This window comes from Pygoscelis adeliae, unplaced genomic scaffold (assembly GCF_000699105.1).
Source record: "Pygoscelis adeliae isolate BGI_AS28 unplaced genomic scaffold, ASM69910v1 Scaffold8, whole genome shotgun sequence".
NCBI lineage: Eukaryota > Metazoa > Chordata > Aves > Sphenisciformes > Spheniscidae > Pygoscelis > Pygoscelis adeliae.
Window position 1 is genome coordinate 228,520 of NW_008825260.1, and position 27,833 is coordinate 256,352.

Consider the following 27,833-nt stretch of genomic DNA (forward strand, 5'->3'; position numbering starts at 1 on the left):
TTTTAAGATAACCTTTCAAGAAAGAGCTGAACCTAAGATTTGAAGAAACAGTGAAAACATACAGTTTTTGTAGCTACTTTAAACTCTCTACTGTGCATGCTGCAGTATTTTCCAGAATTGATATAAGTGAAAACAGGCTCTACAGTGTGGTTTCTTTGAACATGAGATATTAAAAGGTATTCTACGTATTTTATTCTGTCAGTTTTAAAATTGTGCTATCAACTAAATTTATCATTATCACCTCTCAAAATGCTATCAAGAAGATATTTTAGGTACATGAGGGAATATTGGTTTTGCATAGCTTTAATGACAGATTATATAATGTGCACAATTTAAACTGGGTAACTAAGGTTTTACAGCTAATAAAAGTAAATAAACCACTCAGATATCAATTTATGTCAGGGAATGTGGGATTTGTTTAATTTCTATATTACTGAAATTTTGCGTTGAATTGTTGTGATTTTTATGATACAGAAATAATGTCCCCACAAGCCAGATTATAACGAGCAAAGCTGGGTTTTTCTTTAAGATGGAAGGAGAGAAAAAAAGAAAGTGTGCAGCAGTGAGTTTAATGGTTTCTCTAAATCTGTATACAAATAGCTACCCTTTTTTCTTCCTTGTTAGATACTACATTACCGTGACAAAAGCTGATGTCATAACTTGTTGTTACATATTAATCACTGATAAAAATATAACATGAGTGATTAAACTGGATGTGATGTTACATGTTTAAATTGCTTGACGGTATGAGGGATAGTCTCTGGATACAGGGTTGGAGGTCCAAAGGCAAGAGTTACAGCCTTAGTTCTGTCCTGCCTGCCATTAGTTAATATATATGTTCCCTGGGTCCTCATTAACCTCTCTGTAAAATTGTTGTTCATAATGGCTTACCCATGAAGTTTATCTCAAACAAAATTTGTTTGAATGGACTTCCCAATGTCTGTCTTTTCAACTATGTAATTATTGTGTCATTAAGGTGTAGTCCAGTTAATAAAAGTAGTTTCTGTTTCCTGGACGTTCACTAGATGCTACTAAACATTTATTCAGAGTTAAAGGACACTGTAAGTGACTGTAGTAGATGTAATTTAGTATTCACATAATTTTGCATGAGTATGCTATATATACATATTTTGAAGTCTACTTCGGGTATTTTGTCTCATAAAGGGACAGCAAAATATTTTATGTTTGATTCCTGTTTGCATTAAGGTTGGCTTTATGTCTCTCTAAGAAATTTGTCCACAAATGAGTCTTACCATGCCAGAAAGATGGAAAGTGGTTTTGATTAAAATGAAAATCTGTGTCAGATACCCTGCTTGGGTAAGATGTGAGAGAAAGGAGCACTGAGCACATTTGTAACTTAAATATACCATGTTTTTGTTTTTGTTTCCTACAGGAACACAAACTCCAGACCTGCCATAGATCACCAGCTCCCACTTGGTACAAAAAGCCTAAATTCATTACAGTGCTGAGAATATTCCCATCATGGAATTTCAGTGGCTACTTGCAGTCACATTGTATTTCTAATACTGGAAATTTTCTTCAAGCTTAAATGTATGGTTTTATATTCTACCATATTGGATATAAAATACAACTATAATAAATTTTAGGGAAAGGTACAAAATTGGTATTTATATTAAAGTACCTTAAAAATTCATTTAAGTGTGATTCTGTGATAGGAATGACATCGGTAGTGGAGTGCTGGGTTTGTGAATCACACCAAATGGGAGCCAGCAGATCCACAGCACGTCTGGACTATAGTTCAGGTATGTTTAAAGTTACAAATGGGCTGAATTCCTCCTTCCACTTCACTTCGCTTATTTGGGACATTCAGCACCTAATACTTTATTTCTCTTGGTGGCATTTTAAAAATTACTTTGAAATGTCTTTTAGAATTTTTCAAAATATATAACCAGTATGTTTTAGAATTTGTTTATTTGCGTGGTTAATTTTAGTAATGATAGAGACCAGATATACTTGTTCTAATTTTTTTTTTTCCTGTGGCAAGTATTGAATTCTGTTTGAATTTTTACCATTTTTGGTAAAATATATGTGATATTGGTTGCGTTGGAAAACTGCCAATTCTTCAGGGAAAAGCTGTGGTAATTCCACGCTGTAGCTCAACTATAACAGTGAAGTATTTTATCCTGAAAGAATGAGACATTAAAATTCATATTTAACTGTAAAGGAAACTCTTTCTTTCCTTTTTGCAGAATGCAGTAGTTTCATTCAAAGAATTATGTGGCCTCTCTCCTGTAGCAAATCTTATGCAGTGCATTTTGGCAGTGTCTACGCGCTTGGTTGGGCCTGATAATACACCCTTGGTAGTACTGAATCTCAATGATCAGTATCCGACGATGGAGCTCCAAGGGATTGTTCCAGAGGTCTTGAAAAAGATTGTAACAGCATATGACATGGTGAGTAGTCCTTTGTGGTTATTTTATATGTTATTTGAAAGACTTTCTTTTTATAATATACAGTACCATGCCTGTTTTGAAAGGTCATTTTAACCTGTGACTTCCTGTTTCATGCTTTGTTACACGTGCTTGAAAGTCATTCCCATGAATGTGCAGCAACTGATAGTGTTTTCATATTGAGTAAAACATAGAGATTAATATACTGCATGCAAATACATAAGTGTTTGTACACTTCAGAAGGCAAAGTGGTTATAATGAAGAGGATTTAACATGAAAAGGATGTATTAATTTACCTGTTTTGCAGTAACTTGAAACTTCTTGCATATCTGTAAACCTCTTACATTAATTTGCTACTTTACATTTTCCAGTTTGTGGACCTTGATTTCTTTTGGCTTTGACTCCACATAGTATAGAAAAACATCAGGAACTGCTTTTAGGAATTGTAGTTTTATCAGCAGCTTGAAGTGTTAAATTCTACACATGCTTTTTCATTTTCTTTTGCTATATCTTTCTTATGAATCTCATTTGATTAGGCATTTTTACATCTGTAAGCAGCTGTAATGTTAACTTCAGCCCTTTTACTTAAGTAAATATGTAAACCGTGTCTTTAAAGACTGGAAATTAAACGTTTTGCAAGAAGGAAGGAAGAACTAATACACTGAGAAATACTGATTTACATCTGCCTTGCATTATTTTAAAGTATGGAAAAAAGATCCAGATGAGTGTGATTTGAAATGTCCTCCTTACTTCCACTGAAGTAAACTGGCACAAATAATTGAGCCTTTATTTATTTATTTAATGCTTTCTTTAATTTGATATAACATCTGACAATAAGTAAACGTTTCTAGGATAATTTTGCATTAATTTTATGCGCTAAAATGAGAAACCTTCCCTGGCAGGATCAAGTCACTGTTTTAAAAACAGTCCTTGCTATTTAAAGAAAGAAAATGAAGGAGAAGAAACCAGTAGTCTAGTTTCATATATATCTTTTAAACTGCTTTCTAAAGAAAAAGTAGCTTTAGAATAATGCTATACCAAAGTCCAAAAAGCACTCATTAGTAATTAGCAATTTAGGTAGAGTTTATGTAGTTCAGTGATGATGTAAATACAACAGAATTTGACTGGAGTGGTGGCACAGTTACAAGAAGATAGCGGTATATCCTCTTAGTGGTAGCTTATAGGATATCACTATAATTAGGATGGAAATGAGCTTGATTGTTGGGATTACACCTGTAACACATATGTAATGAAGTTCTGTCTTGTTGATGGAGATGTCTCTACCTGCAGTTTCTTCTGCTGTGGTGATGCTGCTTGTTAGTTATTAAGCTATTCCAGATAAGTCCAGATTAAATTTTTTGTTTGAATGTCACTTAGATAGAGGTGACTCATAACTCCAGAAATCTTTGCAATCCAAGTTCGGTTTGCTCTTTGTCTCTCACATACGTTTTTTCCCCTGCATCCTGTAGTCAATGCATGATTTGAATATTAGTGTACTTTAGAAATCTATACTTTACTTTCATATGTAAGAATAATAGAATATTTATTTAGTGGCATGTTCAAAGCATCTTTCCATCTCCTCTTCCCTAAAGGATAAAGACTCAATTTCATACAAAGACTATGATAGTGCTTCTAGCTATAAATGATATTGAAGATAAGTAAAAATTAAGATTATTTTCATCAAATAAAACTTATAAATTGAAATAATGAGATGTGTTTCAATTTGTGAAACTTTGGTCTTGCCAATACTCTGTCCAGTTTGACAAAAGGTTTAAAGCAATTAAAATCTGTAGGGTATACTGGAAAATGAAGTCAGCCATGGGAGCCATACTGATAGCTCTTGTTTCTGAAAGCACATTGTGAAACAGTGGGAGACATCCATATCACCCTTTCCTCAAGGAGAGGAGAAGAGGTGTGAAGCTATTTAGCTCATATATTGATATTTGCTATAGTGGCAGATGTTTAGAGTCTGATACTATCATAGATAGTGTTCTTTTTGTGTGTTTTTGGTGTAAATTAATATAGTGAGCCCTCAAAGTGACACATTTCTTCTCCGTGGTTGGTTTTGGTTTGGGGATTTTTTTGACATGATTAGTTAACAGGTGGGCGTAAAATTCAGCTTAATAATGAGAAGCCTTATCCAGAGCTAAGAAAGGGTAGATGTCCTGTTGGAAGTAATGATTACCTGCTTGTCTTATTTTCTGCTGGCTTAGGCCTCAATATAGGTCAAAATTATATAACCATGTTCTTCCTGTGTGTAAAGTACTGTAAGTATGAAATCATGTTGACAACAGAGATTGTGTTAAATGTTTATTAAATAAACCTTGGTGAGTACCATAAAAGCATAGGCTGTCATTACCTTGTGTGCATTTTCAATGTGGCACACGTAATGATGTTCTCAAAGTACTGCTGTTTCAGGATCATGATATTTTTGGCTAATGAAGAGATTCTTATGTCAGACATACTCTCCTTTTTATAAAATAATAATAAACATAGAAAGCAGTATTCAGCCAAGATTTTTAATTATTCAAAATTTGTTTACATTGGGAGTGCTTAAAGGACTCATCGTTCTGTGAAGTGAGAAAGGATGTAAGACCTTTACAGTGGGACAGTCAGTCCACATTGAAATAAATACAAAAGAGTGCAGTGCTGCAGGGGCACATGGAAAGGTGAGAATATCTTCAGCGTAGCACAGGTACATATATTTTTTAAAGAAACAATGAGGCAAATGATAATAAGTTAATTAGCATATCACTAGATACTTGGGTTTTTACATGTAAACAAATAGCACATAATGCTTTCTTAAATTGTCAGCATTCACTACTACGTTAATGGAGGAGCTGTAAGTGATAAAGGCTGGTAGTAGTCATGGGTTAAAATATTGTATTTTTTAATGTAATGAGTAATTTGTCACCAGCATTATTGGAACCAGAAGTTTACTCAGGAAATAAAAGGATCTTTTGCTTTTATCCACGTTACAGGAGCTGGGGTGTCTTTTCAGAATAATGAAAAACAAATATAACTAGGAATTTTTGAGAAAGATGTTTAAGTTGTGTATTTTTCTCTAGCTTCTCCATGCTCCTGAGTACTTTTCACCCTAACATTTTTTTAACAATGTTTTATTTTTCCCTCTCGTTCATGAACTTCAGCTTCCTTTATGTGATACTTCAGCATGCACTCTGTTGGTGTCATCACACCCATCACTGATCAGTGCTGCAGATTGAAGCTTGGAGTTAAGGCAAGTGCCTCTTCCACACCATTGCATGTTTTTTAAAAATGTCTTATAACCTTTAAGATAAACAGTAAGTAAACCTTAAAAAGTTATGCTATGGCAAGAGAAAAAAAAAATTATCTCGTCCTAAGTCTGCAGCATTATTCAGTGATGAGTATAATAGCACTGCAAGGATATGCTAGCGGATCATACAAATGAAGCCAGGTATCGTTGAGAACTTGGCTGTCTCTGTCTGCCCTTAGTGGAGGATGAAGTGTCCCATCTGATGAAGATAAGGTTTTCTGAAGTTTGCAAGCAGGCATTTACTTCTAAGAGGAAAGCTAGCACAGAAAAGGCAGAGAACTGTACCGATGTGAAAGAAGATAAAGTAATGCTGCTACAATAATTAGGATTAAATGTTACTAAATCCTAATTAGATAATGCTGCTAGAGCCATTTTTTCACAGTTTCTGGTGGTGGTGGTCTGCAGACTACAGTGTAGGAGGTCTGTATTTGATTCAAATGAAATCAAATAAGATGAATAGATTTCGTATACACACCCTAGGGATAGACTCGACAGCAGGGCTGTGTTTATTGCTGGTAGGGTTGTGAGATGATGAAAATGAGAGGTATTAAAATACACCAAAGCTAGTAAACTGGAAAACACCATATGATTGGTGATTAGTAGCTTTATAGTAAGCTTAAATCCGGTTACGTTATTGTTGGCTCATTTCAACTACTGACTCAATACAGCAGATTGCGTATGCAATCATGTGGAAGTTAACTTCATGTTACAGAGTTGCAAATTTGGCCAATGACATAAACTAAATATGATAGTCTATATTTTGAATTTGAACATGTCCATCCCATTGTGAAGTAGGTAGTTTGACACTGTACCTTGAAGAGTTATAGGCTGGACTGGTGCTAGTAGGGCTTATTAAGAGACTATCTAAAAAGGACTGATTGTCAAGGTTTTGATAAAGTGTTAATAGTCCTCTCATACTTCAGCTACTGCTCAAAACCCTAAATATTCTTTACCTTTAAAAGTCATCTTGATATCAATATAGATGAATTGCATGGGGCACTTCTGTATTGGGCATGTTGGATTGAAGGTCATAATTCTGAAGGAAGCAAAGAATATATCCATTGCCTCTTTCACAGGGCCTAGAAAAGAATGATTAGCAGATCTGTTTTGAGTTATGCTTAGCTCATAAAATCTGTATTAGTTACCTTGTTGTTGATGTAGATCCTAGGTTGTGGTTACTTTACAAATACAGTAAGAGGGATATCAGTCATTCTGCTGTGGTTATAGAATTGAGAGTAGATGAAGACTTTTCTACTTCATCTCAGCTTACTAATGTGCGAGAGTTATTCAGTTGAGAAGCCTTTGTTCCACAAATTACCCTTTGAGGTTGCAAACTTCTGGGGTAACTAAAAAATACTAGATCCAGTGCTGGTAGTTACCAGTTTATCTCCTAAAACAGAGTGAGTGAATAGGTTACTTCAACTCTTGCCTAACTTTCTTTTCATCTAAATACTCAATTTCTGACTGTGGCAGAGAGGGCTGAGTTCAAGATGGTCACCAATCTTACGTAATCAAACTCAATCTTTGCATCTCATGTGTTTTTAAATCACATGATAGCATCTGACCACTATCTGCTTCATGCACCTGAAGAAAATCGAGATTTTTCCATCTGATACCTTTTCTGAGGAATACATGACTGGCATAGACTGTGATAGCTGTGTTCTGTTTCCTGGTTGGTTCAGAATGTTGTTCTTTAGCCCATGTCTTCTGGAGTCCAGCTCCATGGATGTTCCATGTTACAATTTAAGTCTTAGCATCATCTGGCTTATAAAGCACAGGATTTAGGCTTTGCACAGGAGATTGAAAAGCTATTATTCCTTGCTTTTATACTTACGAGCATAACTACATAAAAATAAGGAACCTTGTTAAAACGAAAAAGTAAGAGAAGTAGTCAAAAGAACAGACATCATAGACACTCTAAAGATACCACACAGGGGGCTTGAAGTAAATATGTACCACTTATCAAAAAACACTTGAGGAGGACAAAAAGGAGGAGGTACTGTTCAAAAGAAGGCGTCATCTTCCAAAAAGATGAAGTCGCGTGCAAATGAGGAAGATAGGATAGATATTTAACCCTGCCATGGTTAAATAAAAAATATAAGAAAGCTGACAGTGAAGAATTTCAGGAACGACTTGCACAGACTTAAAAATTACAATAACTTCTTTTGTGAAAATACCAGAAACAGGAAGCCTGTCAAAGAGTGTATATGACCAGTAGTTGATCAAAATATAAAAGAAAGCCCCAGGAAAAGAAATAAAGCCAAAACACTAAATTAATTTTTGCATCCATTTACCTGTGGAGATTAAGGTTTCACATGAAACGCTTCTTTATGAAGGACTCATTGGAGAATTCATTCTAACTGAAATGCTGGTAGAAGATACTACACAGGAAAGGCGAAATGACTGAGAAAAAAATTACCAGAAAGAGGTGATACTCATTCAGGGATTCTGAAAGATCTCAAGAGTTGATATATCCAAACTGCTAATTGTTGTGTGTATCCTCTCACTTAAAACTGACTATCAAAGTTGTTAGTGTGGTGCCAGTGTTTTAAGAGGTTTCCAGGGATGATCGTGAAATTACGGATCAGACAGGCTGACATCTGTACTGTGAAAATGGGTAGAAACTGTTTTGAAGAACAAAATTAGAGGAAACATGGAGAAACATGTTGTGTTGGGGAAAAGTCAATACAGCTTTTATAAAGTGAAGGGCTCATTAATCTCTTGGAGTTCTTTGAAGTAAAGAAGCATGTAGACATGGAAGATTAGTCTGGTTGGATTTTCCAAAAGCATTTGACAAAGTCCCTTTTCAAATGCCTATATTGAAATGAAGTTACTATTAAATTTTTAGCCTTTTAAAATTCTTGGCTCTTTTTTGATAGCTGGAGTAAATGTTGAACTTAACCTGATGTTCCAACAGGAAAAGAACTGTTAAAGACAGTTGCTTGTGTTGATTTTTGCATTAAGGAATGTTTTTCCAGTAATTGGATTAGAGATGGTAGGTATAGCTCTAACAACTTCGATCTAGCTAAAATAGCTAAGTACTCTTGAAGATGTATGACTTAATGATGCCCCCAGATTTGCAAAGGTCATCAAGGTGTGAGGTATGTGGGTGCTTAGAGTTTAAACAACTTCCTCAGTCTTAGTGGTGGATTGTTATAATGTGTGTTAAGACAGTAAGTTTCAGAGTTGACAATATAAATGCAATATTTAAATACTGATAACACACACTGTCTCACTATTTCCATTATTGCCTCTGGCTTTGTACTTTCATTATCAAGTCTCTGCAGAGTTAGAACTGTCTTTATTTAGGTAGTAAACGGATGCAGTTCAGTGGTGAAGAGATCTAAGGGAAAACATACATCATTCATTGCAATTTAATATTGCAAATAGCCCAGGTAATGGTTTTTGCCATGTTTAATAAATTGTAATAATTGTAGATTCTGATTTTTGAGATGAATTTAAATAGTTCCTGATTGTGTAGTTGTTAGTCTATCACAAAAACTGATGGAAAACAAAGTATTGATGGAAAATATAGTGAATAGCTTGGGCAGTTTCTTCAAAAAGAGTTATGTTGCTTATTACCAGTTTTTATTTTCCTGTTTTATAACAGGACAGTCATTCTACACTGAAGGTTGCAATTATGCTTCCAAAAGCAGAGCTGCAGATGATAACCTCAGCTTATGCTGGGCTTTTCAGTCCACAAGGGCAGAAACAAACGTCTAATTTTGGATATTCAGACTCCAGTGCCAAATGTTGTGAAGTATGAGCTGTTTTTCATTGATTGAAAAGCTCTGATAATGACAATTTGATGCTTCTGGGAAGTCAAGATTTCTTCATTTTTTGTTAAAGAGTATGAACAGTGAAGCTTTTTGTATCCTCTCACTAATCCCATTATGGCTAATGGCTGACTCACAGTATTCATGAGACCAAAAATAATACAACTACTTAGGAAGAGGAGTTCATCTAGCTTACTGTCCTCTAATGTAGTCCAATGGAATGTTTATGGAAGAGCATAAAAATAGGTCAGATGCTTAGCAACTTCTCTTACATGTACTCCATATTTCCAATAGTAGTTCACTTTTTTCCTTTCTCAATAAATTCTTAATCTTCTGTTTGTCTTTTTGACTCCTGTGTGAAAAAATTGTGGTTATTGGAACTGTTACTGATGATTTTAGTTTCAAAAATAACACTACCTATTAATTTTTTCACAAGGATGATACATTTCTGCTTCTCTTTACAGATATAGTATATTTTCCTTTCATATATATGTGCTTCCTTATTGTCCGCTTTTTACATAGTGTTTTCATTCTACCAGCTTTAGTTTAAAAATGATGAAAAACATTTTGCTCTAACAGCCAGAGTGTCAGGAAAGCAAGGAGAAATGACGATTGGATTTAAAAGAGTTTAATGTCATTGTGTGCATAGTTTAGAAGAGAGCTGCTGATTATTTTATTTACTCTGTCTTCAACCTAGTCTTTCTCAAAAACTTTACTCATGAGGAATTAAGAAAGAACAAGACTTTTTAATGGAGAACTTATGGACTCTTTGTTCCTTTGGTAAATTTTCTTGAACTTTGGGAAATTTAATTCATTTTGGGATACTGCAGAATTAAGAACAGATGATGTCCTATTTTTTCTCAGGCCTACAACAATTAGTTTTAGTAAGCGGATTTCATCTCTTATGCTCCTGCACTGCATTATGGCATAATCTCAGCTTACTTCTTTCTGAAGACAAAAAAACCTGTTCCATGTATGTGTTTCCTAGAATATAAAACATCTCAAAAAGAGGTGAGAGAGGAAAGGAAGGCTGAAAAAGTGAAACCATGAGTCTATCCCTATGTTTTTCCCACTTATGGGGATATACTGCCACTGTCAATTAGGTACAGCATTACGTTTATATCGTAATACGCCAGTGATTTCAGGAAGTGTAATGGAAATGTCCTCTGCATTTGTCTCAGAAGAGGACAGTGTTTTAAAGTCTAAAGGGAAACATAATGATATCATAATATGTGATACATGTTATGGTCGAGGAAGGTGATCCTTCCCCTCTACTCGGCACTGGTGAGGCCACACCTGGAATACTGTCAGTTTCTGGGCTCCCCAGTACAAGGGAGACATGGACATACTGGAGAGAGTCCACAAAGGGCCACGAAGGCAATGAAGTGTCTGGAGCATCTCTCCTATGAGGAAAGGCTGAGAGAGCTGGGACTGTTCAGCCTGGACTAGAGAAGGCTTGGGGGTGGGATCTCTTCAATGTGTATAAATGTCTGAAGGGAGGGTGTAAAGAGGACAGAGCCAAGCTCTTTTCAGTGGTGCCCAGTGACAGGAGAAGTGGCATGAAATGAAACACAGGTGGCTCTGTCTGAACATCAGAAAACACTTTTTGACTGTGAGGGTGACTGAGCATGGGAACAGGTTGCCCAGAGAGGTTGTGGAGTCTCCACCCTTGGAGATAGTCAAAAGCCATCTGGACATGGTCCTGGGCAGCCTGCTCTAGGTGGCCCTGCTTGAGCAGGGGGAGTTGGACTAGATGACATACCGAGGTCCTTTCCAACCTCAATGACTGTGTTCCTGTGCTAAATTTATTTTCTTGCGTAGTTGGAGAAATAATTTCTAATTTAGACAATATGTTTGCTATAAAACTTACTGCTTTGAAGCGAATTTAGTTTGATGTAAGGAGTCCTCTGTATGTACAGAAGTAGCAGTTAGCAGCTTTTGTTTTCTTACCTTGGCGCTTAGGACTATACTTGGATAGTAGAAAGATCAGTTGTTCTTCATTATAGAGCAGCTTTGGATTGTCTGGGCAAAACCACACTTGATTTTTATCTATAGTGAAGTTATTATTGATTGTTGTCTTGAGCCAGAAAGCTCAGTTCTAAAAATTTCTTTTGATGAGAGATGTCAACTTTACTAAAATTCTTATTTACATAGAATCATTGAGGTTGAAAGGCACCCCTGGAGATCGTCTAGTCCACCCACCTTGCTCAAAGCAGGATCAGGTAGAGCAGACTGCCCAGGACTGTGTCCAGTTGGCTGTTGAATCTCACCAAGACTGGAGGCTCCACAACCTCTCTGGGCAACCTCTTCCAGTGTTTGACCACCCGAGATCCCCACTGAGCCTTCTCTGCTCCAGGCTGGACAGTCCCAGCTCTCTCAGCCTCTCCTCATATGAAAAATGATCCAGTCCCTTAACTCTCTTTCTGGCCCTGTGCTGGACAGTAAGTCCATATCTTTCTGCTACTGGAAAGCCCCAAACTGGACTGAACACTCGACGTGTGGCCTCAGCAATGCTGAGTGGAGTGGAAGGACCAACTCCCTCGGTCTTACTTCCTTGGAATGTTACTTACTTCCTTAGGTATGTTCACCTTGTTGTCCACCAGGACACCCAGGTCCTCTTCTCTGAGGCTGCTTTCCAGCCAGTCAGCCTCCAACCTGTACTGCTGCGTGCATGGGGTCATTCCTCTCCAGGTGCAGGACTCGGTGTTCCCCTTTGCTGAACTTCATAGGGCTCCCGTCAGCCCACTTCTGCAGCTTGTCAAAGTCCCTCTGAGTAGCAGCACAACCATCTGCTATATCCACCCTCCTCCAAGGTTTGTATCTTCTGTCAACTTGCTGAGGATGCGCTCTGCCCCATCATCCAGGTGATTAAATGAAGATATTTAAACAGTACCAGCTCCAGGATCAACCCCTGGGGCACACCACTAGTGACTGTCCTCCAGATGGACTTCATGCTGCTGATCACAACGCTTTGAGCCTGGCTGGATAGCTAGTTTTCAGTCCACCTCACTGCCCACTTATCTGGCCTCTACTTCCTTAGTTTGTCTATGAGGATGTTACAAGAGACAGTGTTGAAAGCCTCAGCAAAGTCCAAATAAAAAACATCCACTGCTCTCCCCTCCTCCAAGCCAGTCACCTCATTGTAGAAGGCTGTCAGGTTGGTTAAGCCTGATTTCCCCTTTGTAAATCCATGATGACTTTCCCCCAATCACCTTCTTGTCCTTCATGTGTTTGGAAACGATTTCCAAGAAGATTTACTCCACCACCTTCCCAGGGATTGAAGTGAGGCTGACTGCCCTGTAGTTCCTTGGTCCTCCTTCTTACTCTTCTTCTTCTAGATAGGAGTGAAATTTGCTTTCTTCCAGTCTCAGGAACGTCCTCTGATTGCCATGACCTTTCAAGGATAACCGAGAGTTGCCTTGCAATTACATCAGTCCGCCCCCTCAGGACTCATGGGTACATCCACATATATGTCTCTGCGTTTGATGAAATTGTCGTTAAACAAGACTCAGTGTATGTATTGCCAATCAATACCTGCTTTACATAAGATGAATTACTCGACTCATGGACTGGATGTGGTCTTTCTGTGTTAATTTCTAAAATTTCTCTGGGATTTGAAGAAAAACTTTAAAAGAAAAATAATAAAAATGTGTTCTGCTGGGGCCTTTGCAGATTTTTTCTGGTCTCATTGCTTGTCAGTAGTAGTCGTCAGAAAGTTATAATCTCTGAAAACTGTTTAGCTATCTTTTTTCAGTTATCTTTTCCATACAACTTAGCAAGGTATTCTTCAGATATTTTAAAGCTCTGCTAAGAGGTCTTCTGGAATACTGTAACTTGAACTTGGGACAGAGAAACGTCTATTGTCCTTTCTGATAAGATGCTACTTTGCAATCACTTCAACATATTTCTTGGCTGTATATCTCTCCTGTTTGAACTTGAGGACCTTCTACTCTTGAAAACTGAGTAGCGCTGATCTAGTGGTGCTAGCAGTCTCAAGGATGGTAGGTGTAAGGTTTTTATCACTGCTTATTGAGTTTTGAACTGAGCTCAGTAACGTGAACATGTGTCACCTGCTTATTAGAAGTCCACTTCTGTTGTTTATGGTGGTGCTGGTTAGAAGTCGGACATCTCAGAATGCTTTCAGTGTGGTGTCCACACTGTTAGAACAATTCATTTGAGTTCTGAGGTTTAATAGGAGTTTACAATCTGATTTTCCAGTCATTTCCTTCCTTATTGCTATAAACCCATTCTTCTCCAGCAGAAAATCAAAGGCAGTATATATAGTTCAAAACGACTCTTTATGCAACTTCAGAGCAAGCTGACCATGGTAGTTGTCACTGAAAGGAGTAAGAATGATTCTTTTGCTTGTTCCAGTGCCACAACAAAAATGCATTCTGGTGCATTGACATTGAATACTGGACTGCTTGGATACAGTTTATACATATATTTAATTAGAACTGACCATATTTTGCTTGAGTTCCCAGTACACGTAATGGTTCTTGAGAATAGAAGTGTTTGTATGCTGTCCCTACCAGAGTTCCTTTCCTTGCTGTTATTGCTTGGGGCAATGATAGCAACTTCTGACCCTGTCTGGGTCACACACACCTTTTGAAATGGTGCAGATACTATTAGCAGTTTATGTATTTTAGTTTGGGATGGCCTATGTTTGGTTTCCTTTTTTATGAGGTGCTATTTGCTATTGGTGCTATTTGTACTATTCTGGACTTAATAAAATGTCTGGAAAATGCAAATTACATTTTTATTACTACTGTTAAGAGCACTGGTTTGGCCACTGTATACTAAACTGTTTTCAGAAATGGTGTAGTTTGTGGTCTCAAAAGTTTATCTGATATGCTGAGATTTGAGACAAAAGGAGAATGTGAGCAGCATTTTGTGGAGAGAGACATTTTAATAAAGATTTGGTAAGATTAATAAACCTACTGTAAGTATGGTTTCAGCTTTACTGTTGGAATGTAGGTCTAACAGTATTGGCAACACATATCCACAGATTTCAAAATGTGAATGTGTAGTGTGCTTTATGTGCTAAAAATAAAGTTCATCCTTGGTGTTGCAACTCTGTCAGTGAAGGTATTTTCTCTCACTGAGTTTCATCAGCCAGACACAGTTTATCACTGGCTGGTTTTTCCATTTTAAAATGTAGCTGATGTCTCTCTTGGTGTGCTACCAACCAGTTCCACATGCAGAGGAATTAATAAATCCTGTGGGTTTTCTTTTTAAAGATGTCTTTCTCAAGGTCTGTATTCTTTGTTAAACGTGATGTTTAAAATATTTAGGGTTGAGTTCAATCTACATCTTTTCCCTAAGTTGGGGGCATAAACAGGATGTTCTGTCTTCTACCAGAAGACCTGTCTTCATGAGCCTTGTAGAAATAGATCTTCACTTGTTCAAATTCAGCTGAAATTGAATGAATGGTCTCAAATACATGCATGTGTACCTACATGTCAGCACTTACATACATGCATAGACATACACAGTGTTTGTTCATAGCACTTATCTCTTTCATAAAACAACAGAACCGACTTAAGAAAGCTTTGCAACATAAAAGATAAGCCTAGAGGGTAGTCAAGATGTATATTCTTTTTTTAATTTTCTGTAACTGTCTCTCTTAATGAGAGAGTTCTATTTTGCTGAGAAAGAGGATAGATATATTTTTTAAGTATATGACTTTTCATTTGGTTTGTGAAGACACCGTCACTAAGTGGTGAATGGTACTGTTGGCAACAGAGCTCCATCAGCTTGAAGCAAGAATTGTTTTGATTGCTAACCATCGTCATCATGCTTTTTAAGGCAGGGACAATATATAATAGTACAGGTCTCTAATCCTCACTGAGAACTCTGGACTGATCATTTAGAGTTTATTTCTAAAACCCCTTAAGACTAATTTAAATATTTGTTTTCATCTTTCTTGACATTTGTCCTTTTGTTAGAATTACTGATAACTAGGTAAAACGGTTGCATGATTTAACAAATAGAGTTTGATGAATAGATCAAACTGTCAGCCTGGCGTCTGCAAAAATGTGGTGACTTCAAGGCTCATAAAGCATACCATTCTGCATTTCCCATTTTCCGTTGTCCAAAAAAAAAGGAAGATAGTCCAGTATGTAGTGAGTACCAGAGCAGTTCTCTGGTCATACTAAGATTGGTGTGGGGTGTGGGGGCAGGAATTGAAGGGAGAGTTGAAGCAATTCCAGCAAGTGTTACACATTCTGTATTTAAAATATTTGTTGGATATTTTGAATCATTACTTCTGGAAAAAAGCAACATAGGTTAGAGATGGGAATTAATACTGTAAGAGACTTGCTAGAAAGCATAGCTACTAAACTTCATATAGTATCTGTTCTTTTCTTAGAATAGGCATGGCTAATTTGCAATACATTTTTAATGATCAGCTGGTAACTGGTTGTTCGCTATTAAGTTTTTTTGCATTTTTCTTTCCAGTTTTGTCACTGATAATATTCTCAAAGTTGGCTGTGGTTAGCAAATACCTGCTTATTGATTGGCTTGTTCAGTATAGACTGGTCTAATATATACTAGACTCTATTTGGTCTTCCTCCTCAATTTCCACAACTAATTTGCCTTGAGAATTTAATTTCTCATTCTGCTGCAGACATACTGTTTTTCACACTGAAGCTCCTGCTTACTCATCATTTTCTACTTCACTTTTATACCAAGCACACATATACATACAAGTATCATTTGGATCGGCTAATTTTCTGTTTAAATATAACCATTTATACTCAGTTGTTCCATATGCTGTGTCTACCAAAAGTCTTTCAGTCTCTGTTAATATCTACATGAATGTTTTCATGATGTTATAATTTTGGCTTGAACACCAGAAAGAATTTATATGTTCAAACACTCCATAAGAGTCATTTAACAAACAGCTGAATACATACTAAAAGGTGACTGCATGGTGAAGAACAATATAAGAATAAAACTATAATGAACTAATACTATTACTTTATTAATCAAACACAACTAAAAGGTGACACCTACTCATGCACACAGCATGCCGCTTCGTTATTTCCTTAGTGGAGGACATCCACAAAATTGGGGTCTAGCATAATTTTGATTGAGTGGTAGTGGCAATCAACCCCTGAATTATTGCTAGCTCAGCCAATTTTGCTTAGTGGTGCTGTTAATCTTAAATACAGCTTTGTATGCATTTTAGAGACTAAAGATAAAAAAAGTAACTATTACTGGCCTTGGTAATATAAAAATTGATATTAGAATAATTTATATCGCATGAAATGCATTGACATTTTTCTTCAAAAGTTGCAAAGAGGGCATTGCTTTTGATCTGACAGTATTTAGGCAAAGCAACTTTTCATACCAAAACTGAAATATTAAATCTGCACATTATTATAAATTCTTCTTCAATGTTAGCCTTGCCATGATGAAAGAGCACTGATACAGTGATTAGTTTCATTTCCTTTCATCTGCGGAACTAGTACAACTTTCTTGCTTTGTCAATACAGAAAGTAAACAAAAAAGCAGTGATGTAAGCATTTTTATTCATCTTTGAATTACCTTATTTCTGAAAATCAGTGCAGTGTCTCAGAGCAAGTTTTCTAATCCGCTGAGACTTGTTCTCCACTATTTCTGAATTACCTGATATGCATGTAGAATGTATTGTATGAAGGAAACAGAGCAGATAGAGATGTTCTGTGTCTGGAATAGGACCTAACTGAGATGACTTAGAAGTTACATTACTATATACATGGGGTCAGGAACAGAGACTAGACTAACATAGGGCAGTTCCAGTGTTTCTTACGGTTCCTCCTGAAGAAATACCTTGAATAGGCAGCACAATTGGTCTCTTTCTTTTATGAACTCCACTCAAAAGGGTTCTCAGGTGAAAGGATTCTTACTAACAGAGAATCCCACTGTAGTCGTCATTTGTGTATTAGCATCCTGACCAAACAAGAGCCATATGTGCTCAGCATTTCATTTTTCAAGGTGATTTTCAATGCAGCAAAAGCTCAGTGGAGGATGCTTTACAGTATCCTTTCAGCTAGTTAGCAAAATAACATCAGGTATTGGAAGTATATTTGTGATTGAAGTCAGCTGTGTTTTGGTTCTCTTCATTTAAGTGCATTACAGAAGCAAATGTGTTACGTGACGTACATATTGAAACAGGTAAAATCCTTGCCTTTCAAGCGAATTTATAGTGGCTTCATTTCAATTTCTGAATACTGTTTTAAAGACCAAATAGTAATGAAACAGTGAAATGCAGCTTTCTCCATGACAAATCAGGAATAGTCAGTTTGCAGTGCTCCCTATAGAAGCCTATCTGGGTGAAATACAGTATTCTCTTACTTAAGTATGCTGCTCTTTAAAATAGTTGTCTTCAATTTATTACACCTAATTAGTAATCGGCATAATTCTATTTATAGGCAGGTTTTGGTTGAGTGAACATTAATATTTATATTCAAAGAACAATCCAGTTAAAAATGGGTAAGCTAAAGTGTTTCACTTGCAGCTTAGCAACCTGATCAAGTTATTATTTTTTCCTCATTTATTGTAATTTGCATTTCTTTTTTTTAAAACTGACATAAATCAGGATAAATAGATACTTTGAAATTAAATACAGATTAATCAGGATGTGAAGATTAAATTAAGTTACTCACTATGATGACCTCCACATACTCTAAAGTTGCTTGTTCACATATTGTTTATGTGTAGCATAAACCTAAAAATTTTGGGGTTTGCATAATTTTATCATTTTAAATTGAAATAATAGAAACAGAACTAGAATTATTTTTAAATGCTTTGTCATTTACTGAAACTAGATTTTTGTGTAGCTGAAAATAATAGAAGTCTGTAGAGTAGTTTGCGTCTGTGCAGGTGTTCTTCCTCCTCACTTGCTTGCACACTTGCCATGATCAAAAATCTAAGGCTTACTTGCCTGCTTCTCTAAATTGATTTGTGCCTCACTTAGAGCAGTGTTCAGAAAAACAGCCTCAATGTCACTCAACTGGAGAAGGCTCCTTCTAATATGTGTGAGGAGGGACTGCCGTAGTCATGCCTCTTAAACTAATATTTCTCTGACAAGGAGTGTTAGAGAGGTTTGGGTTTTTTTCCCTGTAATGTGGACCGTTTCTGCTCATAACAGCAATTGTGGTCTCCTAAGGAAAAGAGAGTTCCACATGAACACCCACATAAGTAACATGTCAAACTTCAGTTATTGTTTTAGTGGCGAGAAGTCTGTCTGCTTGAGTGGATACCAGAGACGTCAGTGGGTAAGGTGTGAAGCAAAGTTGTTAACTTCTCCATACATACCCTGGGCTGAAAAATCTGCACGGTTCCATCTTAATCGGTGTGCTTTCAGCTGAGCTTCCATGAAAGGTTTTTTGTTTAGAAAGATCAGGTAAAGGAATAATTGATTTTCCTTACCCTCCAGTACCAGCCTCGAGTGATTTGTTTTCCTCCATAGAGAGTTGTCTCATACATATGTACAGGTCAAGCCACAAAAAGGGAAAATGTAGAGGAACAAATCTGGAAAAGCAATGGGATGATCCCTAGGAAAAAGGAAGCACTGGGGTGGTGAGTGGTCATCATCCTGAATGTCGGAATGAGTGAGGAAGAGGAAACCTGCATCCAGGTTATCTCACCCAAGCCATCACCTGGTAAATAGTTGTATAATTTCCACTTGCTTTGGTAGGCAGTGAATTATGGAGTAGACATTTTACTTCAATGTTCACAGATCCCAACCCAAAACCATAGTATTTTTTATGTCTTTATACTGCATTTAGAGCACTTCTCTGCCTGGTCATGACCAGGAAAATGAATGTATTCATTATGTTAATGGCACATATTAGATTATCGATTTGAGTTCAAATTTAAGCATCTTTTACAGATTAAAAATCTTCAGTAAAAGTTGAATTTTACTGATATTTCTGTATATTTTACTTTATTTTCTCTACAGATGATTCAGACCATCAGGACTCTAGTTGAAAATACAGATAGCTTATATGAGAAGATAGTACAGTGTCAGAAAGCAGGTAAGTACAAGCTGTTTTTTAAAAATATTATAAAGAACTTACTGCATTTTTCTTATTTCCCAAAACTTTTAATCGAGTTTGTTTATTTAACCGTAGCAAAAAACCCCCAACAACCGAACAACAACAAAAAAATCCAAACAAAAAAAGAGATTATTGTAATTTAGGCACGTACCATAACAGTGAAAAGGACATTTCAAATCATAGAAATCAAAGATCCATAGAACTACAGCTTGACTTTGGAAATCATGGGCATTTTATATATGGACAGTAGCTTGTCAATATAGTCATCTCCTCAAATGCAAACATAGGATTACAGGAAAGAAAGAGAATGATCTTCCTTCACAATGGAATTTTTTAACCATTTACTCCTATCTCCTCTTTTACCATGTGAGAACTTTTCCTCTTTTGTCATGGTAGCCTAATGTCTTCAAGAGCCTTGGTGAAGTACCTTGCCTTCTGATAATTACATGACAGTAGTTCAGATATTTCGTCCCTGCGTTTCTCTAGATCAATTGGGTGGATACCCTCTGGTTCTGCTGATTTGTTACTATTTTATCTATTCAGAGTAAAACTGGTTTTGCAGACAATTACATCTTCTGTGGCAGGCTTTTCAAACCACATGGATGCAGAAAGTCTTTTTTTTAAACTTTGTTATGACCTATTGGTCCCACAGATTCTCTGAAAGTTTTCCTGTTTCTGATATATATTTGAAACAGATTGTATAGTTAGTTCTTAATCCGTTCACAAATTTTTCACCTGATATATTGTAATGGTTTTCTCATTTGGACGCGACTGAGTTTTGAAGGTTTCTTTCTTATTTTGAATAACATGTCTGACCTTGCTGTTTAGTCATGCTTGTTTTCTTTTGGTCTTTCTTAAGTATTTTTTAAACAATGCTATAAATTCGCTCAGAGTAATGATGTGCATCGCATTTTGCATCAGAAACAGGGAGTCTGCCAGAGAGTTAGTCAAAGTGTCTACAACCATATCTTGCGTGACTAAGTCGGGACAAAAGCTTTTTATATACAAATACATTTTTATCTGTCTGATATTCAGCATCCTGCAGCTCCCATCATCTTCCATGATTTTCTTCCATTCTTTGATCTGCTTCTCTGCTCTCTTATAAATTTCAGTCTCTTTTCTTCATTCTCTTTTCCTGAACAGAAAAAAATAATGCTCTTCCACCCTCACCCTTCCTTTACAAACTTTCCTGTTAGCAATGCCTTCCATCTCAGATCAGCAGCAGGAAGGCTTACCCACTCTGAATTTCTAGATCTCCCCTTTATTCACAGCACACATTCCTCAGACTGTGAACTTTAGTCAAACCACAGAACTGTCAAAATACTTGAAAATTTTAATTTGTCCTATTTACTTCAAGCTGTCAAATATATCATAAATCATAAATGCCATGAGTGACAAAATAATAATTTCACATATCTTGTTGGTAGATGCAGAATTTATCTAAAATACCAAACTCAAAATATATCATGCTGCCATAAGGACATTGTCTTGTAGACTTGTACGCTTCTTGAATCATCTCCCATTTTTGTGGTGATAGTGTGCTAGGTTTTTTTCACTTCATCAGTGTCTCAAGCAGTTTAGTTCCTTGGTTAGGGGTAAGGCAAAAGCTATTGCCTGTTTTACCTCATATTTTAGAATTGTTGCCCTTCAGAAAAGATAGCTTTCTACTAGCTCATACGGATTCCAGTAAACTTGCATATGTCTGATTTTCTTGAGTCTTACAACCTTACTTTACATGAAGTGTAGCTGGGTCCAAGAATCCTTTATTTAAGAATGCTAAAGACCTAAAGCCCATGCTAAATAGAAAAGAGATTTTGATCTCATTTAAATGAGAAACGTCCAGCATGGTGACATAAGCCTAAGTATGGATTATGTAATAGATCCTGCTGTTTAGGGCAGCTTTAGCCCTACAGGGTCAAGGTACTAAAGATGAATGAGCTGAATTGAATTACCTTTTAATATCAATCGTTTTTGAAGATTTTCTTATGACTAATTGATCGCATGATCTCAGTAGATGCTACTGTGTTTAATTCTGAGTAAAAGATTATACGTTTTCCTATGTAGTTTCTTAATAAGGAAAAAGCAAAATTATGCCCTTGTCTGGGCTTTTTTGTTCTGTGGCTCAAAGAGTGAAAAAGCTGCTAAAATAAGGAAAAATACTCAAGCTGCCAATAAGCAGTAAATTTTTGTGGTCATGAACAGGCTTATAAGAGAAATTCATTATATAGGCAAAGTGGACTCACTATTAAACCGTTTTCTAACTTAAGTTTAATAATAAGACTTTTGGCCTCCTTTAAAATTCAGAACCAATTTTAAAATAAATGCACCATTATTTCTTCCTTAGGTTGATGGCCTATTGAATAAGCAAAGAGCTGATTCTTGAGATGGCTTTTTTCAGAATTCAAGTTCTTTGCTATTATTATTCTCTAAGAACATTTAACTGTAAACTTCTCATTTTGGTTCTTTAAAATTAAACCATATGAAAAAACTTCTCTGCTTTATATCAGCATATTAATTTCAGCTCAACACATTCTGTTCTTAATTAAATAGTTTTTGAAAGCATTTTAGATACATTAACTAATGAAAACACATGGGAACATAATATTGCCTTGGTTCCCACTGTACTTCTTATTCTTTAACAGAATTAAGAATAAAATCTGCATAACTTCAAAATGATTGCAGTGCTATTTATTTTGTTGCTATTAAACCAGCTAAAGATCTTGCAAGAAAATAGAGTGTAGGTGCTAAAGGGAATTTAAAGATAATCCAGTCCATCCCCTTAATCTGTTAAAGACCTACAGTGCTCCTGTATCCTCTCTAGAGTAAAGAATTTGAATGTCCAGGTCACCTTACCCCATCCCTAGCCTCCTTTGTACCCAACTCACATCATTCTTGTACTTCTCTTTTGAATCTTCCATCACAGTCTTTTGCTTTATAATTTAAATACTGCCTGAGCTCATCACTGATTAAAAGAGAGAACCACAGCTTAGGAATTCCTTTTGGTGTTCAGCAGTGGGAGCTCAAAAGGACATGTGATATTCCAAGTATTCATTAAGTGATCAGGGGGGGCAAATAATGAGCGAACACAGTTTGCTGGTGACAAAGAATTACTGAACGTAATCAAATGTAGATAGGACTGTGAAACAGTACAGGAGGATCTTGTGACACTGAGAATTATAAAACAACGCGTGAAATGTAACATCAGTAACGGTAAATTAATGTGTGTAGGGGAAAAAGTAGCCTTGACAACACCTACAAAAAATGATTTCTAAGTTTTCTGTTTTAAATCAGGAAATGAAGTTATTGTATACAGTTCTAACAGTATCAGCTTACTTCTAATATCATATATAAATATGCATTCCAGCACTGTGTGCTGATAACTCAGATCGCTTTTTTTCTGTATGGTTTTAGAGGTATAACCTTCCCTAGTCATCTGTGCAGCCAGAACTCTTGTTCAGGTTCTTCTGGGATCTCAGCTACACTATCCTTTTCTCTGACTTTGACCATTATAGTTTTGCTTTATGTACGTCATTTTCCTGGCTGTCGTTTTGATGATGTCTGTCCTTATATTACTTTCTCTACTTTTTCCTCGTTGTACGTCAGGAATGAGCTGCTTTCACTTTTCTTGTGTTTGCTCATTTGGTAGCAAGAGTTTCCAGTGCCTGATAGATGGTCAGCCATCGTCATCCATTCTATCCTGTTGTCCCACAGGCTCACTGTAAACATCCACTGGGCTATTTCCTTTGAACTGGTTTTTAAAATTATCCCACAAATATAGCTAGATTGACACATGCCCTCCTACCACCTTAACCAAAATAGTTTTCTTTGCTTCCTTGTACTCCCCACTCTTTCTTTATCCATCTGTTGTCTTTTTCCCTTGTACTTCGATTCTAAGTTGTGGGAGCAGGGACTGTCTTATTTATTCCATCTGTACAGTGACTAAAACAGCAGGGACTTAGTTTGTTAAATAATGCAAGTAGTAAAAGACATAAAATGAGTACATTTTCTAACATGTACTCCAAAGCAGTCCTTCAGCAGTGTCAGAAACAGGATACATTTTCAAGAAAGGGAATATCCAGCCATTCTGAATGCTGTCAAAGATAAACACAGTGCACAACAATATCCATTGGGAAAAAGTTATGTCTGAGCTGCATGTAGAAAAAGATTAGCATGATGGCCATACAAGCACTGCAAATACTTCTTGTAGTTGAAAATTAAAGTAATAAAATCAATTTTGTTCAAATAGCTATAAATCTCAGTTCCTCACTGTTACTGCTTAAGCTTTTCAGCAAAACAACGTGTTTACTGAGCTGTTTCTTTTACTATTTGTTCCTGTTACTTGCATTCTAAATTGGTTTTAGACTTAGGGTCCACCAAAACCTGCATGTAAGATGCAGAAAAATTAATATTCTATGTTATATGTTATGTACAGATTAGGTAATCCTTTAACAGAGGAAAAGAAATTGATATAATTAAATCTTGAGGAGCACTTTTGGCTGGGTATATAGGCATGTAATTGAGTTTTTATTGAAACAGTGAAAGAGAATGACTAGATCAGTTGTTCTCAACTTTTTTGTAGTTATCCCTGACTTGAGAGAGAATTTGCAGTGTTCGTGGTACTGTGGAGTTTATACAAGTCCAGCAGAATTTGTTAATCCATGTCTCCTGAAATACTGCCTCTCATCAGCAAGTCTTGACTTTTGATTAGAAGCCACTGCATTTAAACTATGGCTCCGTATGTAGGGAGTGAAGAAATGCTGCTTTATCCGTTACCGTTGGACTTCATAACTGAGCAATATTTAATATGCTTTACTGCATCAGTAGGACATACTGATATTCAAGTTAAATCTTAGAATTGGATCCTTTACTACATTTTTCATGAGGTTCACTGTTAAACAGTCTACAGTATTTACCACCGTAACATAAACTCCAGCATCACCTGCTCCGACTAAAACAGCACTATCAGGCTCCTGTCAGCCAGTCTCCATTCTTCTGAAATACCTGCTTTTCCCTGTTTTCTCCTTGTTCCCATTTTTCTAAGCCAGCTATCAAATTGTTTTAACTCCTTTCTCCACACTTGTCACAACATCATTTTGAAGGTCTATTAGCACAATAGGCTGTCTCCAATAGTTAAGGAAAGGTGTCAATAAAGGGCATATTTTGGGCAATCCTTTTCTTTATATGTCTCTTAACTTTCTTTCTGTATTCAGTCCATCATTTTTACCTTTTTCTTTCCTCTTTTACTCCGTCTGCTCCATTTTTTCTACATTTTGTCTTCCTGTTTGTCCTTCTTCCTCAAGCAACTCCACTAAACATCTCCAAGTGCAGCTCCACAGCAGCTCAGGTTATACTGTCGTTGTGTATACACCCTGGCTCTGTAATCCTGTTCCTCTCCTGTGCCTTGAATATTCTTGAAGCCACATTCTACTATGGGACGGGGGGAAGTGAAGAATTGCACTTAGATCAACTTAGGTAGCATAGGTGAATAGATGGCTGGTCTTTTTTCTTTGTGTTCAAATCTCTCTCTCCATTGGTATTCACACCAGTCATACACCATATTTTTCGTATATTGTTCCTCGTACATAGCTCACCGTAATACCTTGGATGATGGGTTTTTTGGGGGGGAATCTGATATATTTTGCACAAGGATGGATGATTCCTAGGATACATCTCCTATACTTCTAGATGTTCTTAATGATCTCACTCGTTGCTCCCAGGGCAAACTCTTAAACTAACACAAACTTTTGTATTGTTCTCCTGAGTTTGCCCCTTCGTGTGAAGACTTTTTTTCCCTACTTTTATGCAGTTCTAGCCCAGTAAAAGGTCAGATTGTATTAATGATGAATATCTAGAGCCGCATGTTCAACTTTCAGCAACCTCAGTGAGCAAAAATGATTGGAAAATTTGGTTAGGTACTGGAAATCAGAATAAAGTTGTAAGAAGCTAAAATAGAACTCTTGATTTTAAATAGCCTTTCCCAGTACAGAAATATTTACAAAATTAATCTGTTATATTAGCTTGTAGTTCATATTTTTTAGCAATTACCTTCTACCTGCTAAAATGATTAAAGAGGCAAGATTAATTATATCTCTTAAGATATGGAGAACTATACTACAGTGCATAAATACAACAGATATTTTATGTACTAAGATCAGCTCAAAGGCTACACTGTTACCCTAACTACAGTCTAATCCAAAACAGTAGGAAAGAATGAGGAGTCTGTTTATTCCCCCGTGGACTATCTGTATTTACATGTGACAACATAACTAGTACAACAGCGGCTGACTGAGACTAGCCAACAGTTCCAACCTATCCATAGATGGGGTTTAAAAAAAAGCAGAGTTAGTAAAGTCTTATAATCAGTGTGGTCGAAAGACAAATTTTGTAATATGCATTACTAGCTGAAGTGCTGAAAAGTTGAATAGGCTTTCAGATATACATCCCCCTTCTTCATATTTTAAACAATAGTAACAAACAATAACAATTACATGTTGGGGAAATGGTTCTGGGTTTAACCAATTGTGTTAATCAGGCAATTTGAAAGAAAAAGGTACCAAACTTCTACGGAGCAGAAAGTGATGTTGAAGAAAGGAGAAGTTACATTCCTGTGGAAGTGAGAGAGATAGTAATTACTGTTGCCAGTGAAACAACATGGGCCTAGCAGGATCTGAAGACTGGGAGAAATTATAATGCGCCGTAAATCAATGTCTCTATTAAGTCTGCTTTCTAGCATTCAATAAAATCAAGATCTTTTTTTTTTTAGACTTTCATTGGTCTCTCTTGAGGATCAAGGCTGATAAATAAAAGATCAAAGCAGCAGTCTGTGGAAAAAATCCTCTCCCTCATAGCTTTGTGTTTCTGCCCTTTATTGACAGCATTAATTCATTCTCATACATGGTAGTGGCTTAACTTCACCCACATTCAGAAATGTAGTCCATCTTCATGGAGGACTGTCCTTGTGGATGAAAGTTTTTCTTACATTGGCAGTGAAATACCAAGAGTCTTCTTTTCAGAGCCAATGTTTTAGTATGTGAAGTCCTGGTTTTCTGTGTGTTTTGTAGGACTGCTGTTTTGGAGGTACACAAAAAGTGTTCGTGTGTGGGCTTTATGTGTTTTGTAGCTTGATACGCATTTTGTTGACTTTGGTGTCTAGAATGTTAATGTTACATAGGAGCGTCCTTGAAAGTGTTTGAGGAAGGTGGAGCTGGTTACTCAACCCCTGGAAGTAAGGAAGTTTTAATTAAATCAAGGCCAAATGTCACAGATATCCTCTTTGTAACTTGGTAACAGCGTAAGCTTAGTGCTGCAACTACTTTGAATCTCTTCTGACAGTGGTTCACAAAGGAGTTGGTGACCATCTTATGTCATAAGCAGTTCCCCAGCATTGAAGAAAGTGTCTTATGTTGAAAACTGAATTATTGTGATTGTGTATGGAACTGGATGAGTCTGGATTGGAAGACTAAATACTAATTTAGTCCTTGCAGAGAGGATGGCTTTCGGCAGGCTGTGATGCCATTGTTTGGGATGTTGGGATAAGAAGGTTATCTCAGGCGTAGAATTTTTCTTTGCTACTTTTAAAGAATGAAAGGGCAGCAGGTACCAAAATGTATTTTTAACCATCTAAGTAGAGGCAGGACATGGCTCTCTGGGGAACATTTCCACTTACTATGGAGATACTGCACATTGCCAAAGAAGTTGAAATAATTAAAAAATACTGAACAATTAATTTAGTTAATGTATTATTTCATGAAGTATTAATCTAAATATTCTGAATGCAAATAATTCAGACCTGGAGCTTCTTGAAGCTGAAGCACAGCACACTCAGAATCTGCAAAGAAATTCTGATTCTCTAGTTATGATGTAAAATGTTGACACTGTCTCCCACAGCATTCTCCTAGAGAAGCTGGCGGCTCACAGCTTAGACAGGTGTACTCTGCGCTGGGTAAAAAACTGGCTGGACAGCCGGGCCCAGAGAGTGGTGGTGAATGGACGTAAATCCAGTTGGCGGCTGGTCACGAGCGGTGTTCCCCAGGGCTCAGTTCTGGGGCTGGTCTTGTTCAGTATCTTTATCAATGATCTGGATGAGGGGATTGAGTGCACCCTCAGTAAGTTTGCAGACGACACCAAGTTGGGCGGCAGTGTTGATCTGCTCGAGGGTAGGAAGGCTCTGCAGAGGGACCTAGACAGGCTGGATCGATGGGCCGAGGCCAACTGTATGAGATTCAACAAGGCCAAGTGCCGGGTCCTGCACTTGGGCCAGAACAACCCCATGCAGCGCTACAGGCTTGGGGAAGAGTGGCTGGAA

At 36.8% G+C, this 27,833-nt stretch overlaps 1 protein-coding gene across 1 annotated transcript in view; it reads left to right on the forward strand.

The window, feature by feature from the left end:
* The window catches only part of PLCL2 (phospholipase C-like 2), a 105,026-nt gene that overhangs the window by 57,990 nt on the left and 19,203 nt on the right, over positions 1-27,833 (forward strand). The window contains exons 3-4 of the mRNA XM_009329506.1: positions 2,211-2,414; positions 19,432-19,507. Of these exons, the coding sequence (XP_009327781.1) occupies positions 2,211-2,414; positions 19,432-19,507 (280 nt within the window). The remainder of the gene's footprint in view (positions 1-2,210; positions 2,415-19,431; positions 19,508-27,833) is intronic.